Below are 18,384 nucleotides of genomic sequence, written 5' to 3' on the forward strand. Positions count from 1 at the left end.
TAAAAAAATATTTAAAAATTGAAGACAAATTACTTTAATTCAAGAAATTGACTGAGAAATTGAATCCTTCTTGTTACCTAAAATAACACTTCAATTAATTCGGCCATAAGATGGTTGTATACCAATGTCGATAAACTCATACACAAATGGTAAATCAACTCACTGTGTATATATCCCTATTCGTAATAAATATACTGTAACTGTATAAGCGTATTTTACCTTATTTCGAAGCGCAACATATGAATAAAATTTAAATAAAACCAAGGTATGTAATTCTATTTTTCGCTAATTATTGAATATTAGTTAAAAATACAAGAAATTCTAATTTAACGACAATATCTGAACGAAATACATTAATATTAAATGTAATTTTCAAGTTAAAAATGCAGAGTCTATTTATTATAGCAGCGAATTTTATTTCTCTTAAGAAAGAATCGTTAATTAACGATTCTCTTTAACGCTCCATGTGATTTTATCATATATGTATATACATAAATGGAAAATTTTGGAACACATTAAGCGATTTTAAAAACAGATGTTTTAAGACGAAGGAAATCGAATCGAAAATTCGATTCGATATAAAAACGTGTAAAGCGTTCCTTTGAACGATGTTGGCAGCAGGTAGCAAGTATCAAGGTGTAATGGACCGTCATGGCGACGTTACCGCCGCGGAAAAATCCAACTCCGACGAAGATTTTAAAACAGCATTTAACCCCGTTGCAAACGCTATTACAATTAGGTTTTCCGAAACATCGAGCGTGAGTATTAGAGCAAGATTGTAAAACACTATCGATACCTCTTTGCTATTCTACGAACAATTGCGTGCGATTATAATGCATTCAATGTAAACAAACAGCTGTCAAACATTAAGTACCATTGTTGTTTTCTTCCTGTCTTTGTTGATTCGTCATTGCCTATGCTTATCATAAAAATTTAACATATATACTTCTTTATCGTTATCTTCTTTTTGTTTTAATAAATCGATGTACAAAGTACGTAATTTCAAAAAAATTCTATACTTTTATTATGTAATCATAACGCGACTGGAATTATTTGACTAATTGTATAATCTGTAACAATTTAAATAAATATTCTATCGGTTCTAGAGAGAAAGCATTAGCTGCTACAGGACATCGAGGTGTTCAACTTGCATCGGATTGGCTAGTAGCTCATGTTAGAGATCCAACTTTGGATTCTGACACCCATAGACAATATGTTTTGTATGCTTGTCCTACGGGTGAATTAGCTGAGCAACTTATGAGATTTTGGTCAGAGAGTAAAGAACTCGTATGGAATGGAACACATAATTATGTGCCACATATTACGCTTGTATCATTTTTCAAGGTATAACATCATTTTAACAATACATGTAAATAAAAGTCACAAGTAGTACAAAAACATCTTTTTGCAGGCACCAGATGAATCTACCGAGGAATTGGTAAACGCGCTTGAAAGTATAGTTAACCAAGATGAATTATCAGATAATATTGAATTAGAAACTTATGTTTCTCCTAATTTTATGGGTCTATTTGTTAAGGAAGTAAATACAGAATGGCTAAAAAACATTGCCATTTGTTATGCAAACAAACTTTCAAGTTTGGGAATTTCTGCAGAACCCCAAATAAAATCTTTGCATTTGACATTGGCTTATCAATTTCCCAGCAACTTATATCAACAATTGCGCTTGATGGTGGAGAAATTGACACTCGTTTGTCCAACTAATTGGGAACTTAGATTATATTCCAGAGATTCTAGGCTACAAAATGCACATGTACATAAAGTGACACATCCTCACATGCCTAGGGAACACGATGAATTAGAATTGAGAGTGGGAGATTACATTTACATTCCAGAAGGGGCGTGTAGTCTATCTACAGATGGTTGGGTTGAAGGTGTCTCTTGGCTAACTGGTATTTCAGGGCATTTACCTTTGAATCATACAAAACGTACAGCTGAATCAGATTCATGGACTTTACATTCTACCATACAAATTACTGACAATAAAAGTGGAATTTTAAAAAAAGAAGAAATATCCCCAACTCGGAAACCACCAATATTGTTATCGAGTGATTCTATAGACAGCCCTGATGGAGTAGCAACAACTACTGAACCAGTAAATGACATCAATTATCTATTATTTATTTACATATAAAAATTCGAATTCTAATCTTTCATTTTACTTCTACATATACAGATTGAAGCTTCTGAAGCACCTCCAAGTTCCTCAAGACAAATTTTTATATGCCGTCATGGAGAAAGAGTAGATTTTACATTTGGAGCATGGATTCGTTATTGTTTTGAATCAAATGGATCCTATGTTCGTAGAGATTTGAATATGCCAAAGGAAATACCATCAAGAAATATACAGGACTTTCGAAACGATAGTCCTTTAACAACTGTAGGTGAAGTACAAGCAAGTTTGGTAGGAGAAGCTATGAAATCATCTAGTATTAAAATAGACGTGGCTTTTACATCTCCCTCATTAAGATGTATACAAACATTGGCCCACATTTTAAAAGGATTAGATTTAAACATTCCAATGAAAATAGAGCCAGGTCTCATAGAGTGGTTAGCATGGTATCCAAATGGTGTTCCTGTTTGGATGACATCTGAAGAATTAATAAAAGCAGGTTTTAACGTAGATAAAAGTTATAACCCAATTGTTAAAGCAAAAGATCTTCCATTGAAAGAAAATGCAGCCCAGTATTATGAACGAAGTTATGAATTAATCAAACAAATTATTGAAAATACAGTAGGAAATATTCTAATAGTAGCTCATGCTGCTTCTTTGGCCGCTTGTACCAGACAATTAACAGGTGGGAAAGTGCCACCAGCTTCTGAAGTTACTAGATTAGCACAGAGAGTACCATATTTAGCATGTTTAACAGCACGTGAAGGGTTGGATGGTTGGCAACTTCATCCACCTCCTTTTCCTCCTATAACCCATACCAGTAATACTAGATTTGATTGGAAAGTATTATTATAAAAAGTAATTAATATTTTAAATACAGTTTTTCTCTTTTTATCTTTTAAATTACTAAAGCTTAAATCATTAAAAACTATGCAGATGCAATGAATTTTTTGTAATATATGTATTTTAATTTATATAAACTACATTAGAAAGAGGGAAAAAGTATTAAAAAGATTATTTTCTGGGTTGGGTTATTTATAACATAATAAAAAATATGCCAGTCATCTATTCAATATTTAAAACAATTAACATTTGTAGGGCAATAAATACGGGTATTGATTTTTTTAATTCTACCTTTTCTATAGAGATATGCTAAGTAAGATATACATTTAAAATGAATGTATGAATTAATATTTTGAAATATATATAGATATATTTCTATATTCTCATAGATTTAGAGATTTAGACATAGAGATATATTCTCATAGATTTCGTACTGGTCGTTTAGAAAATGTTTAGTAAAGACTAAGTATAGTATTTATAACCTTTAACAGGCAAATATTGAGAGTTTATTCAGAGTTTTTAAGAATGTATTTAAAAGATTATGAAATTAAAAAATTGGTTATATGATGATTTGCTGTAATGTTAATCACAATTTGTAAAGTTCATATGGTTATTGAATCAATCTATTATTTATTCAAATGTTTAAATCTGCATGTATTTTGAACGTATTATTATATACGTAGAATATATAATCAGACTTAGAATCTGTTACTACTATGTTTAGTAAAGGTTTACTTTATTCTTGCAAAAAATCTATGTGTACGAAAATTACAAAAATCAGTAAATAATAAAATTTTTCCACACACTGTACAGGTCTATGAAACAATAGTTGGCATGAATAATGTGTGAAGAAATAGAAGTACAAAATTAATGTAGAAAAATAATGTTATTTACCAAAGAAATATATAAGATGTTATTTCATTACAAATACCAGTTATATCATGAAGGGACCTATTATTTTATTTACTGCAGAAAAAGTTTATTCAAGTGTAATATATAACATACCATAATGTATAAAAAGTTTTCTATATAAAGATAGTAAAAATGTAATTATATATTTATATATGTATAAATGACATCAATGTAAAACAAAATGAAATAATTTTAAAAAAATTTTTCAATAACAATATATATAATTACACATGTCCACTTTCCTTTAATTTTGCAATTAATGTATCAACATCTGGTACAATAGCTCCAGCTTGTCTGACTGGTGGTTCTTCGACTGACAAAATTTCAATCCTTGCTGAAGTATCTATACCAAGATCTTTTGCTGTTAGTTTTTTAATTGGCTTTTTTTTTGCTTTCATAATATTTGGTAATGTGGCATATCGTGGCTCATTAAGCCGAAGATCAGCACTTAAAACTGCTGGCATTTTCATTTTAATAACCTCTAAACCTCCATCAACTTCACGTGTTACGGTTAGTTCACTATCATTTCTTTCAATCTGTTACAAAAAAACAATCTATATTATAAGATACTTGTAAAATATGTTGTTTAAGGTCTTACTCAATTAACTTACCTTACTACAAAATGTACCAGTTGGCCAATCCAAAATACCTCCAATCATTTGTGCAGTTTGGTTACTATCATCATCTATAGCTTGTTTTCCAACAATAATTAAATCTGCTTTCTCATCCTGAGCTAATTTGGCTAATATTTTGGAAACATGAACAGGTTGTAAAGTTTCATATTCAGATCCAGATATTTCAACATGAATGCCTTTATCAGCACCCATTGCAAGTGCAGTCCTTATCACATCTTGACATAGTGGAGGACCACATGAAACTGCAATGACCTCCTCTACTAATTTCTTCTCTTTCATTCGTACAGCTTCTTCAATTGCAATTTCATCAAAAGGGTTCATTGAATGTTTCACTCCATCTGTTATAACACCTGTTTTATCTGATTTGACACGAATCTAAAAATAAATAACAAAATATAAAAATGTTATCTATAGTTGATGATATTTGAAACAATATATGTACACATTTCTTAAGAAATATAATTTTAAATTATTTAAATTTATAATATTCATTTTTTATTGTAATATAAATTCTAAATGAATCTACGAATTACATAGTACATAAGCATAATACTTTCCATTGATCTACAATCTGTACTATATACTATTTCTCATTTATTATTACATTACTGATAATTACCTTAACTGCATAATCGATAACTCTCTTTACACCTACAAGTGCTCGTGTCATTGTTAATTAATAAAGAGGACGATAAATTATACAATTACAAGTTATAATTTTTTTTCACGATATTTATCGAGGTGTTTACAGAACTACTTTAACCTCTCATATGCTATATACGGTGTATGTAGTCTGACTATTTTATTGACTTGCTTAACACTCTTCACTCTTCACTCTGTTACTTGGTAAATGGTCTAAAGTTCATTGTTGTTTTGATATGTTATAAATGCCTGTGTTGATTTCATGAACATATTTTCATATAGTTCGCGCTGATGTAACTGCGAACGTCATAACATGATCATTTCAGATTTTAGATTAAATAATCAAAAGATTGCTTAAAAAATAAAAATATAAAAATAATGTCTCGAATTTGCAAGCCAGAATGTAAAACTCATATTAAACATGGCTCGTTTTTGAAATAACTTTTTTCATAGATCCTAACTTATTTATGATGGATGAAACAGCGAGATTTGTAATCGTGTGTGTGTGTGTGTGTATATATATATATATATATATATATATATATATATATATATATATATATATATATATATACAATTAGTGATGACATTTTTATCTGAATCAAATTCATAAATAATTTACAACAGTACTTTTTGTTTTATGGCTTTATTCCGTATAGTATATTACACGTTAAGGCCATTTTCCATTTTTCAATGTATATATATATATATATATATATATATATATATATATATATATATATATACATTGAAAATATATATATATATATATTTATATATAAATATATATATATAATAATATAATATATATATATATATATAAATAAAATGTATGTTACATGCATCTCTTAAATAAAACAGTAAGGAGATGAATCATGCATTTTAGTTCAATTACTGTTGTTTTATCGTTCAAAAAGAACATAATGTAGATGATTATATATTTTTTTAAAACGACTAATTTTAATTATTTCAATGGGCATTATAATTATAAATCACAATATCAATTATTCCTAATATTAAATAATAAGGATTTTTATATAAATCATTCAATACATAAAATATACATATTAACTACTGCTACGAAATTAATTTATTCCCAGATTAACAGATACTTTAATATTATAATTTAAGGTATTAGCTAAAAAAATGATCGATGCAGTTCGGTTCTTTTGATCTAATACATGAACCATGTAGAATAACGAAATTTTCGTTGGATGATTCGAATATTCATTTGACTCAATAAATTACATATATGTACCTGTAAAGTAAGTCATAAATCATTAACTATTACTACTTTATATATAATAGCATTTTAAATATTTGATAAACCCCTTTTTTAAAGCATGATATTTTTAACAAAAGAAAGAAATAAATTTTCACAATTTTTCCATTTGCAGAATATTACTAACAAATATGCTGCTTTTAAATCAATGAAAATTTTAGCACACATCCGTTTCAACAAATGAAACTTTCGAAATGCATGAAAATAGTTACATACAATTTTCATACTCCAATAGAATTAGAATAAAAGAGATTTTGAGCGATCGCTGTTGCACCAATCAGAATGAATATGAAATCAAGTTTGCGCCACACATGGCGTCCAAGAACCGACGCCATCTAACGTCTGGCATTCCTGTTTTTTTCGTGCGGGTAAAATCACGGCTTTCTATAGCGCGCAAGCCTTTATCGTTTTGTTTTGTAGAATACGGTAAGTTAAGTGGATATCTTTGATAAATCGACTATGCTACGCGTATGCCGAATGAAATGTTAGCTGAAAAAAAGCGTTCACGCGTTAAAGAAAGTGTGTGGGAAAATGAGTTAACCGTGTGTTAACGCGCAGTGGTCAACTATCCGTGCAAGTTTAGCAAAGGAATATATATCCATATTCAGGACGTGATAACGTCGAGGTAATTAAATGTTAATTTTTGAGATTGAAAGTATGCTTTGATTCTCCAAATATTTATAGAATCTAAATCCATTGAAAGTTTCCTTCGTGTTTATGTTTACTCCTCTAATTACCCCCTCCCTCTTCAGCCACCTTCTGTGCCTCAATTCTTATTGAGATTCTCCCTCGTTTTCTTCATGCTTTATACGAGTGTTTTCTTTTTTATAGCCTTGTTTCTTTGCCTTTTTCTTAATCATCATATGGATTTGGTATCTATCTCATATGTTTGTTATTACATTGATTACAATAACCAAACTGTGGAAATCGCTATTTATATTGATGAAATGTTAGCTCCGCTTTGTTGAATTATTCTTGATATTCTTTTGATATTTTGATGAAGAATGCTAGCATACTACCAAACATAAAATAATTATATATCAATAGTTTTGCAAACGTTATTCATATATATATATATATTTATTTCTTAATATTTCTATATTATAAATGTATATTTATGCATAGCTAATTTCAACTAATTGACATTGGCTTTTTATAAGTATATAGAAAGACGTATTTAATCAGTGAAAAATGAGCACATCGGCCATAAAATCAACGATACCTGGAGTAGGTACATCCCCAACTTCTACCAGTCATTCTATTCTTCCCATGAATGCAATGGCACAGAAAGTCGTATCAGGATCAGAACCAGGATCTATGAAGCCTTTACCAGGAACTGGATTAAGCTATGTTACATTACAACCACCCAGTCAACCTTTGAGCTTAGTACAAGATCATAGACCTTCTGTATATCAAACACCACCTTACGTAAGCAGCAATTCTGAAAAGGAACCAGACCTGGATAAATTAATCCCTAATGGAGTAGAGATTATGAAAACTGAAACAGAACAGAATATGTCTGTTTCTATAAAGCAGAGTGAATCTAACAGAAATAATAATTTAAGTCCAGATAATCCTACACAAGATTCACAAAGAGATGTTCAAACAGAACAAGAGATGACACCTATCAATTTAGATTTTCCTGGTTAGTAAAAATATAAATTTCTTATTAATTTAAGTATGTAATTAATTTTATATTATATTTTGTTCATTGAATGTACTTCAATGTTGCATCACAGATATTTTTACTTGCATGTATATCATTGGATATAATAATTCAACAAGTTATTTACATATATTGCACATTGAATTTATTAACATTATAATGCATGTAAAAATGTACAAATATAATATACTTACCTATATCTATGCATATATATATATATGTTACTTTAGCATTATGTCCACAATTACAAAACAAAGTTGAAGAGAAGAAAACTCCTGTAAATAATGGATCAAAAGAATCTGACGGAATTCCAATTAATACAAATTTACAAACAAAATTGTCATCACACAAATCAGAAGATGGGCCAGTAAAATCTGATAGTCAGAAGTCAAAAACTACAACTCAAAGTACGAAACTTGTGGCAGATAATTCTGCATTACCACAAACAAATAATCCACCAAAGGTTGAAACAAAGGTCACTGGTTCGCCAAAAACAAATAAGAGAAAGTCTAGGGAATTGAAAGATTTAAGGGGAACTTCAGCAAATTCAGATGGAGCAAGCAAACCAAAAAGAAATCGAATTCAAACACAGCCTTATCAGAGTCCATTACCAGAAATTGCATTGCTTGTAAAAAATTTAAATAAGCCTCCACCATCGAAAGCTTCTGACGACAAACTTATAGTATTCTATAAGTAAGTATGAGTCATATGACATTTCCAAAAATGTAAAATATGATGTAATGATGAATAATAATAAAAAGTTTAATCTCTATACAAACTTTCATTCACAAATATGATAATTTACATTGGTTTTGAATATAAATATAAGCAAAATTAATAATGTCATCACATGCATTAACTTTTATTGATATTCATTATTAGAAATGAATTTTTGGCTGTGAGAAATGCGGAAGGAAGTTTCTACGTATGTCAAGCAATGCAAAATATATATAAATCTAGCAGAAGAATTCGTATACGTTGGCTTTCTCAAGATAAAAACAATGGTGAAATATATTCACCAGATTTTTATGATTATATAGGTAATATATAATAGTTATTAAATGTCATGTACACTTGGCTTATATTTTGTAATATTTGTTATGTTATACAATGCAGATTATGTTTATTTTTTCTTTTTTTAAATTTCAGATTTCGACTGTATATTAACAAATTTAAATTTAAACAAAATTGACAAAAACAAATTCCAGCTAACCAAGATTGAATTATTACGTACAGAAAATATTTTGAAAAGAGCAATTGATGTTGAAGCAGGCGTATCCGAAAAACCTCGAGTAACAGAAGAACACCCAGATGGACGTTAGTATTTTTATATACTATTTATATAAACTTTTACAAAAAATGTTTAAATGTCATTTATTAATGTTACTAAAATTTTGTGTCTGTTCAGCTTTAATAGATTTTATTGATAGCGTTTAGTTTATTCCATTATTTCTTGTTTCAAAGTCAATAAGATTCAGATTTAATATTACTTGTTTCTTATTTATATTCTTGAAATTTTGTAAAAATATTTCATAAAATTGAAATGTTAATATCTTATCCACAGTTGACCTTTCACTTTATAAAGATGAGTCACAATTAAAGAGAAGAAAAAGTCACAACTTGCATAAACAAAAACAAAGTTTGCGTAAGAAATCAAAACGAACTGAAAGCTTCTCTGAAGATGATGCTACCGAAGAAGAATCAGGAAAGAAATCACCTAAATCGAATCGTTCTAAAAAGCGAACAGTTAACAAAGCTCTGGCTATTGCAAAATCTGTTGCAAAGGGATCTAGTAGAGCAGAAAGAGCATTGAACAGAAATACAAAGTCTGGAAGTGAAACTACTGCAGCCACTACTAATAGTACTGCAACTACTACTACCACTACTACTACTGCAACTGTAACTACATCCGCAACACCAATAGATGCAATTAAAAATAATACTGATGTTAAAAAAAGTGAAAATAAAAAGAGCACAAAGCAACAGAATAATAATAACGCAAGTGGGGTTTCAAGGACGAAACTACGTGGTAAGAAGTTCTCATTAATATGATATTAGTATAGTCTCCATACCTATCAATATATTGGTATAATTTTTTTCTAAAACTATCATAATTTACTTTTTAGCTTCTGTACAAAACACACAACAAAGTAACAAAACAGCAGGTCGTCCAAAGCGCATGGCTGCAACCACAGGTGTTGCGCCAACCGAAGAAGCGGCTTCTCGAAAAAAACCACGTGGGCGAGCATAAGATTAACGTAATTTACTTGTATTTCCTGTACTGCACCTAGAACAGAATCTGCATCGTAGGCAATATGTACACGTAGTACACTCTTTAAAAATTGCGATCGATTTATAATGTAATATATATGATCTTATTATCTATCAGATGCTGCATTATATTATAGTCCAACAATGTGGGATCAACAATTTATATTACGATGCGGCAAGTCGCATTTAAACGAAGAAAAGACTCAGAGACTTATAAGAGTGATATTGTGATATCATACAAAATTTGTACATATCGTCTACGTTTCAGATTCCTACAGGAGAAGAAAATCATGGAATGTGTATGAAGAACGGTACCTTGGTTGAGTAATAACTATCTACAGGGTGTCACAAGCTAATGCACTCTTGCAATAGTCTATTTTTGATGTTGTGAGTGAATTGTACGTGATTCAGTTGAGTTTAATGTACACTTTCCATTGGATATGATAGCTATGTACAAATATATATATCTGGGGCTTATAACGTACTCAATAGAAAGATGAAAATGAAAGAAAATAGAGTACGAGAGAATGAGAACAATCCGTGAATTATCGATCTCTAAGTTATGGATCGGTAGATTTAGAAGTACAATATCTGTACATTATGCTGAATCCTTGCTGTTTAAAAAATAGCATATAATATGGTCCAGCGCCTATGTTAAAGACAGGCAGAGAAAAAAAGTGCCCTCAACTGTAAATCCTTGTCCTGTTGTTGAATCTGTGGATTCATAAAAGAAAGAGTCTTATGCCTGGAGATGTAACGTTTTAACTGTAGTTTATTTTTGAATCATTTACGTCAATGAACTTCTAATATAATTCATTGTTATAAAAAATGAAGAGGATCATATTAATTATGATGGTGTCAAACTATAATTTAACCACTTAAACATTATATTCCTTTCTTAAGAAAAAAAAAAAATAAATAAAATAGCACTTATTTACTCTGATAAGTCTGGATTTAAATGTGTAAAAACTTGCTTTATCTATGTATTATTTTATTTTTTCAAAGATTATGGACAAAGTGTATATTTACTGAAAGATAGATGATTATGATTTATACACACTCTTCACCAAATCTAAATTCGTATATTTTAATGTAGTTTATAGTTTATATTTTGTGTCAAAATATATTATTGGGGATACAAATTTTGTATCAATATTGAGAAAGGGAAATTATAAAAATCAATTTATTACGATGTATGTACATTGAACGAAGGTATCGAGGCATGTATTTGTTTTTTACATTACACTGGTAGAAGGACACACAATACATAATTGTTTTACATGAGAAAAGTCTTTGGGTTTTAGGAAAATGAAAAATGAATTTTATTAATTAAAATTGTATCGTTTTTTTCGTTAAAAATTTAGTTGTCGAAATTGTGTGAACTTATTTAATGCATCGGCCGTTGAATATTGCATAAACTTAAATGAGAAAATAATTTCTCATTTACATGATTTTATCTGTATGTACATATAATAATTAGGTAAACAAAATTGTGAAAATGAATAAAAATCTATACGAGCGTTTGGAATCTTGAAGGCTAATGTATCTTATTCATTTGACAGTGTGTTCCAATTAATTATGTTGCAATATGAATGAACAGTGCAAAATCCTTTGTCTCTTATTTCAGGAAACATTGAACACATGTACGATGTACATATAATTCATAAGCTTATAACGTTAAAGACAACTCAAGAATGCCGTTTAAACGAATAGGCATATCGACTTCTATTGAAAATAGGACATAATTATTATAATAAATGATTAAGGTGAATTTAATTCTTGAGATAGGAGATGAATAAGATACCAATCCTGTCATTGGTCCATTGCATATTGTATTTAAAGTATACACACACATAATGTATAAATTTAAAATATACGCAAACGTAATGTATAAATTTAGCGAAGGAAAAAAGATTCTAATGAAAACCGAGGAATTTGCTTATATTGTTATTCGATTTTGCTTTGAAAGCAATTCTGAAAATTAGTTGTATAATATCGAGATGATTCATAGAACGGTGCAAATGATTATGACTAAATATTATCATTAGCGTCGATGGATGATATGTAATATATAATAAATTTTCAAGACAAGCTGCACTTTATCATTTCGTGAAGCAAAATCGATTACAACATATAACTCGAATAAATACAGCTCTCGATATTCTTCTCGTGAGCCACTTGCAAATTTAAGGCGGGAGAATAGTACGAAGGAAATTGAATCGAAAAGCAATTATACATTTGCGTGCGGGCTGATATTTGTTGAGGATACCTAAAACTAATGTATTAAATTTCAAAGACCGAAGTTTAAACATGTAGACACTAGGTAATTGACCAGTAAAGAAGATCATCTTTCACTTTATACACGATGAACTATAAACTTGTATTCATCTGTATTAATTTATTATACATATGTGAAAAAATGTTTATTCGAGCCAGTAAATCCCAAATTTTGTATTGTCATTATTATAAGAAAAATAATTCGTATGTTTAATTTCGTTTTTTCTCGTGATTGCGTTTTTTAAAGTAAGACTAGAAATCGTTGTTCAAAATTTAAGAGCTAAAGATACATTTGCTACAAAAAAGTATATGTAAAATTCAAAGTACAAATAGTTTGTCATGAAAGTATCAAATCTTTAGCCCAAAATTTAGGAAACATCGGTTTAAAGTGTTACGTTAAATAAGATCTCAACTACCTCGATATATGACTTATTTCTACAATAATGTAAAGATTGTATCTCTGATTTTAGATACATATAATTTAGAGGGACCTCATTTTATTTGCATTATGATTTACTTATATATGATATGCAAATATATGACACTTGATATTATCAGCATCTGAAATGTCCTTTTCATCCAATACTTAAATATATAAAAGTGATATTACGTTGAGATAAGAAATACAAAAACAAAATTTATGTTCATCTATTTCGGTGCTATCTTTATAAATGAATCTTGATTGGTTCAAAATTTTTATTGATTTTTAATATTTTTCTAATTTTTGTATCAAATGAAAAGGATGTTTTAGTCCAACGATATCAAATGTTGTATCTTATACAATACAAAATAATAATCTTGGTCAGTTTGCGGTGCCAATTATTTTTATCTTTTGAACAGTAATCCACCGACAAGATTTGTCCTAAAACACAGGAAATCTATTATTGGCTCTCACTTGACTTCTAAGCACTGCTTCAATGAATTTACAGCATATGTCCCTTATTAATCTGAATGTCACGATTGCATTCTAATTATGTAATAAGTACACAAACCGTATTACGCGTGTCGCATTTAGATAGACGTTTAAATGATTAAATAAAAGCGATCGTGCGATTACCTCTAATTATGATTCTTGTAAGAATAGATATTTACATAGTCGAAAAGTACAGCCCACATGCGAAAATATCGAGCCATGCTCGAAACGCGTTACTAAAGACTGCCTTTTTGCTTCGAGGTCGCGTGAATTAGCATTTACATTAGGAAATATTCGCAAATAGTAAATGTACGATATTTGATATTTCGTGTAAATTTAGTTGTCGTTTTCAATTCGAGAATTGAATCGAATTTTCAAAAGTCTTATATTACTGTACAAAATATGATAAAGACAATCTTTTAGCATAAAGATATTCATGTTTTCCAGGTATGATTGTATTATAATTTTATTCCAATTTTATTTTTTGAGATTGTTTATTTTTCTAGATCGCATATAACTGATCTTTTTTTTTTAATATTATAATAAAATAGCTACGATGACCTTTAGTAGGAAATTAAATCGAAAGTTAAATTCGATTCATACTTCTTATTGATCGGCGACACATATTTAATAATATTTCATATGGCCTACTCAGTACCTAAAACACGAAGAATTATTTGACCAGGAGCACAATGGCAGAAAATAAAAATTGTACATGTATAGAGAGCGCGTTTCAAGTAAAATTGGCTCGATCCTTTTGAGATTCATTTTTCTAGAAGTTATTCTATACAATTTACATGCGATTCCACTATTTGGAAACCATTTGCAAGGAGTTTCTAATATCTTATTGTAAAATGATTAATTACAAATCACAATGAGGAACCTCTACCTGCCGTACCGTGTATTGTTTCCTTTCGTGTACGTTATTCCGTAATTTTGTCGGATTAATTAAATCATAAGCTGACGATGGTTGGTGCAATCTATATGTCCCCTGTGATTTAAGTTCACGAAGAATTTGAGAAATCAGCGTTTTGCAAATAATAAAAGATATTGTGAGTTTGGTGATCGGAGTCAGTTTTTATTCGCGTTAAATTCCCGTACAATTTCCAGGGCTTGAGATTCGCCTAGATGCAATCGAAGCGTGTACAACGAGTGCAACGACTCGAAAAGAGGCTAGAAAAAAATCATATATGGAATATGAGGTTTTTTTTAAATCGATATTAGGACGAGAACACGGAGCTTTGTATGTACAACATTTTCACGAATAAAAATTTCTGTAAGTTACGGTCGATGTACTGCTCGAATGACCACCATACAGAACTAGATTGCCGTTGAAAGTTACCAAAGCATCTTTAAAATGAAATAAAGCAGGAAATTACGTATTTGAAATTACGTTCACGTATATAGCGTCTGAGAAGTATGTACTTAAAATTGTTGTTTACCAAGATATCCAAGCGCTATCGCTTTGGAAGTTAAAAACTGGAAAATTACCACGACCGAAAAATTATATCGAAAGAAGTCACTCTTCGAATTCTAAATGGGAAATAACGATATGAAGAAAGCTATACAATTTTAAATCACTCGCTTAAAACAAATAGCGTTAACACAAATGATATTCTAATTGTCGTTCAATCATCCGAAAGTTGTTTTATTCGCATTAAATTTAACGTATCATCATCCTTTGATGACCGTCGTCATTATCGCGTACGGGTCATAAACGTGAAATATTACAAACAGCAGTTTCGTGACCCATCAAATGGACGCGTCCGTGTTTCCGTGAACCACGTTCGCCGGCTCACACGTCGTTGCTTCTCTAATACTCTAAATTAGAACCTCTCTGGCGCGTCTCTCGCAACTCGACCGAGAAGGAGGCATAAGGTTCCTCAAAGTCGTATACGAGCTTCGTCGAACCGGGGGCAGGCGGGTTCATTCAGTTCAGACCCGCTAAAAAAGACCGTCGATCCGACACGATACGGAAGGGACAAGGGATTTCGCGGATATCCAAGCGTTCGAAGATATCGGGAATAAAGAGGCAAGAGCGGAACGAATCGCTTTAGTTGTAATGCGGATCACGGAGCATTATTTATTAATAGCAAAGCTGGTGTAGCCAGCGCAAGGGAGTGGCAGTGCCATGCTAAAGCGAGCGCGACAGCACCAGATCGTGGAACGGATCTTCGGATCTTTTCCCCGTTCCTCTCTTCCTTCCAACCTCCCACCCTTCCTCTAGCTCTTTCTCTTTCTCCTACGAGCCATCTCTGTTTCCTATCGCCCTCTTTTTCTCTCCTTCGCAGTTACACACTCTCTCGTTCTCCGTCTTTTCTCTTGGCTGGTAGGCCCCTCTTTTTCCACTCGTAACCTCTTCGTCCGACCGAAGGGAGCTCTTTCTCTCGGTCCCTCCATGTGTTCTTCGGTCTCTCTGTGTTTTTCTCCCTTCTCCCATCGTGCCGCGGCGCACCATTCGTCCGGCGTTGCTCAAGCTTTCTCTTTCCGCTTCTCTTCCTTCTTGCTCTGTATTACGCTACCTTACCAACTCACTCGCTTTATCCATTGTCTCTCTCGCGTGCTTTGCTCGGCGAGCATTGTCGCGCTCCTGCTCGCGAGACAGCACGCCGTTGTAGGAGAGTGGATGAACGCTTTGTCGGCGCCCGCGGCTGAGATCAAACGCGCCGACCGCTTCCTCCTTCCCCCCACCCCCGCCCCGGCTCGACCAGCCCGTAATCCAGCCGAGGCTCTCTCTTTCCTCTCTCTCTCCCCTTCACGTCGCCGCCACCACCGCTACCCAACCCCCCTATCCCACGACCCTCCCCTTCCGACGAATCCATCCAGCAAAGGTACCCATAAACGCTCAGTCCCGGCCTGTTCTGGCCTGATGAGAGAAAAATCTCTGACGGGTAGCAACCACACACGTTCAGTCCGGGTTTGTCGGTCGCTGATTACACACCCACGGAAAAATAGAACGGGAAACCAGCGATAACGATAATTCCGCTTGAATGAACCACCACCACCACCACCATCACCACCACCCCTCGCTCTGACTAGGGGAAATACGCGCAAAGGAAACGAGTCTCATGTACTTATGTACGTTGGGACGGGCTAATTTTCATGAAGCAGGATGGAAGTTCCTCCTGAGTTTTGAACATCCCTCGTTATTCGTAAATCTTGGAGGATGCTCGGTCCAGGCCTGTGTCGCGACGTTAAGGCATACGATTAACGTTGATGTAGATTCTTAACGCTATGACCAATCTCGTAATTTAAAATCGCTGTTGCGTTTAATTGATAACTTGCTTCTATCTCTCGGTTTTATTCATCGTTGCGCTTACTTTCTATTTCAAAGTCTAAATTTGCACAGTCTGACCTGCTTACTTAGGAACTGAACACTAGTCATCTTTACCCGGCTGGATATCCGTCTTCTAACGTAGAAATAATTACATATTTGCGTAGTTGCATTTACAGTTACACAAGAATTTCGTTTCAACTCGTCGATCTTTTATTACGATTAAACGAATAGTTGAATATTTATGAATAGTCATAAATGACTTCTTCGTATTGTTGATATATTTATTATTAAACAGTGTTACTCCAATCTCGAGTTATTGCAACCTATCCCCATATATATTTATTGTTACAAACTCTGTTCTTAAGCTTCTCAGTCGGCTTTTAAGAAGGCATTCCTACGTTTGGATTTTCTTCAAATTAGACATCTGTCAGACGCGAAGAGCGTACAACGAAACCGACGTCAGACTCGCCTGTTTCTCGGCACCGGCGTTGCTGCTCGCTTGCTTACCGCCGTGACTGCTGCTGTTGCTTCTGATGCTCGCGGCAAAACTGTATTATAGCCTTTCCTGTCGTATTCTGTCGTACGACGTCCTCCTTCGCCGACCTCCGTATACCTTCCACGATACCTTGCGATAAATACTCGCGCCGCTCTTTTTACACGTTACTGCCTAATTAGCGTAATTATAAGATCCGGTCGTGGACCTTCTTCCCTCTTTTATTTCTTCCTTTCTCCTCCTCATCTTTCCCTTCCTGTTTTTCTCCAGGATAGTCCAGTCGGGAGGAGAAAGAAAGACAGATCGATCGTTTCTGAAACGCAATCCAGGGGGAACATAAAGTTTAGATGATAATTTTAATGGACTTTGCTGAGAAAATAAAACTGCTTATCTTTAATAATTCATAGAAGAAGAATATTTTGCTTTCGTTTCTTTCTTTTTAATACGAATGGAATGACGCGATTTCGAAGTAAATTCTTTAAATTACGACAAATTAAATTCTTCAGATTTCTATAATTTAATCTTTCTGATTACTCGTAAGTAGTATAAGGCTGCACTTTGGAGTTTCGACAAATATTGAAACGAAACGGTACAATTTCAGAACAGATGAATCATATTGTTCAAATTTCTCTGGTCGCCTATTACGATTTTGTGTAACACATAGAAGACTTTTGTATTTGAACAAAAATTGAAATTTAATTAAAAATACGTTAGATTTTAACAATCTGGTAATTACACAAATTTGAATCAACGATAAATCATTTCTTTCGTCGATGTTTAATTATCGCGTCGCTTAAAAGAAAAATTCCCGTGTGTATTTCAGTGTCGCCTAACATTATAATTCACGCGTACTACTTCCCCTCGCACGTTGAGTGTCAAGTGATGCGATGATAATGACCTTGCCGTGATGCATTTTGCGATATTTTTGTAACGGCAGAGATCCCTGCTGGAAAATTCGAATCAACAATCTAACATCATCCTGCGAGAACAATTGGGAAAAAATACAAATTGATACGTTTGTATTCGAAACGAGTGCAATTGT

At 32.2% G+C, this 18,384-nt stretch overlaps 3 protein-coding genes across 4 annotated transcripts; 2 read left to right on the forward strand and 1 right to left on the reverse strand.

The window, feature by feature from the left end:
• The first annotated feature begins 601 nt into the window (after window positions 1–601).
• Window positions 602–4,251, forward strand: Epp (Ecdysteroid phosphate phosphatase). The gene is made up of 4 exons (XM_033334272.2): window positions 602–758; window positions 1,107–1,344; window positions 1,412–2,113; window positions 2,195–4,251. Exons 1-4 carry the CDS (start codon window positions 652–654, stop codon window positions 2,984–2,986), a joined length of 1,839 nt encoding a protein of 612 aa, XP_033190163.1. The 5' UTR covers window positions 602–651; the 3' UTR covers window positions 2,987–4,251.
• Etfb (Electron transfer flavoprotein beta subunit) lies at window positions 3,929–5,280 on the reverse strand. The gene is made up of 3 exons (XM_033334286.2): window positions 5,141–5,280; window positions 4,498–4,896; window positions 3,929–4,422 (listed from the first exon to the last, which is right to left on the reverse strand). The coding sequence occupies exons 1-3, from the start codon at window positions 5,189–5,191 to the stop codon at window positions 4,111–4,113; spliced, it is 762 nt and encodes a 253-aa protein (XP_033190177.1). The 5' UTR covers window positions 5,192–5,280; the 3' UTR covers window positions 3,929–4,110.
• A 1,482-nt stretch (window positions 5,281–6,762) lies between these two features.
• Window positions 6,763–14,637, forward strand: LOC117156861 (uncharacterized). 2 transcript variants are annotated; one of them, XM_033334273.2, is made up of 7 exons: window positions 6,763–7,070; window positions 7,606–8,090; window positions 8,342–8,804; window positions 8,994–9,151; window positions 9,261–9,428; window positions 9,676–10,140; window positions 10,238–14,637. In XM_033334273.2, exons 2-7 carry the CDS (start codon window positions 7,637–7,639, stop codon window positions 10,360–10,362), a joined length of 1,833 nt encoding a protein of 610 aa, XP_033190164.2. In that variant the 5' UTR covers window positions 6,763–7,070; window positions 7,606–7,636; the 3' UTR covers window positions 10,363–14,637. The 2 variants fall into 2 exon arrangements, with proteins under 2 accessions (XP_033190164.2, XP_076473852.1); XM_076617737.1 differs by having other exon boundaries at window positions 7,613–8,090.
• The last annotated feature ends 3,747 nt before the right edge of the window (window positions 14,638–18,384 follow it).

Source organism: Bombus vancouverensis, chromosome 4 (genome assembly GCF_051014615.1).
Source record: "Bombus vancouverensis nearcticus chromosome 4, iyBomVanc1_principal, whole genome shotgun sequence".
In the NCBI taxonomy this organism is placed as follows: Eukaryota; Metazoa; Arthropoda; class Insecta; order Hymenoptera; family Apidae; genus Bombus; species Bombus vancouverensis.

Bases quoted from the DNA above. Each gene is read 5' to 3' on its own strand.
- Etfb (XM_033334286.2), bottom strand. From the start codon at position 5,191: ATGACACGAGCACTTGTAGGTGTAAAGAGAGTTATCGATTATGCAGTT. The intron at 4,897-5,140 runs GTAATTATCAGT...ATTTATTTTTAG, and splicing joins TTATCGATTATGCAGTTAAG to ATTCGTGTCAAATCAGATAA. The intron at 4,423-4,497 runs GTAAGTTAATTG...TTTTTGTAACAG, and splicing joins CTGGTACATTTTGTAGTAAG to ATTGAAAGAAATGATAGTGA.
- Epp (XM_033334272.2), top strand. From the start codon at position 652: ATGGCGACGTTACCGCCGCGGAAAAATCCAACTCCGACGAAGATTTTA. The intron at 1,345-1,411 runs GTATAACATCAT...ATCTTTTTGCAG, and splicing joins CGCTTGTATCATTTTTCAAG to GCACCAGATGAATCTACCGA. The intron at 2,114-2,194 runs GTAAATGACATC...CTACATATACAG, and splicing joins TAGCAACAACTACTGAACCA to ATTGAAGCTTCTGAAGCACC.
- LOC117156861 (XM_033334273.2), top strand. From the start codon at position 7,637: ATGAGCACATCGGCCATAAAATCAACGATACCTGGAGTAGGTACATCC. The intron at 8,805-8,993 runs GTAAGTATGAGT...ATTCATTATTAG, and splicing joins AAACTTATAGTATTCTATAA to AAATGAATTTTTGGCTGTGA. The intron at 9,429-9,675 runs GTTAGTATTTTT...TCTTATCCACAG, and splicing joins AGAAGAACACCCAGATGGAC to TTGACCTTTCACTTTATAAA.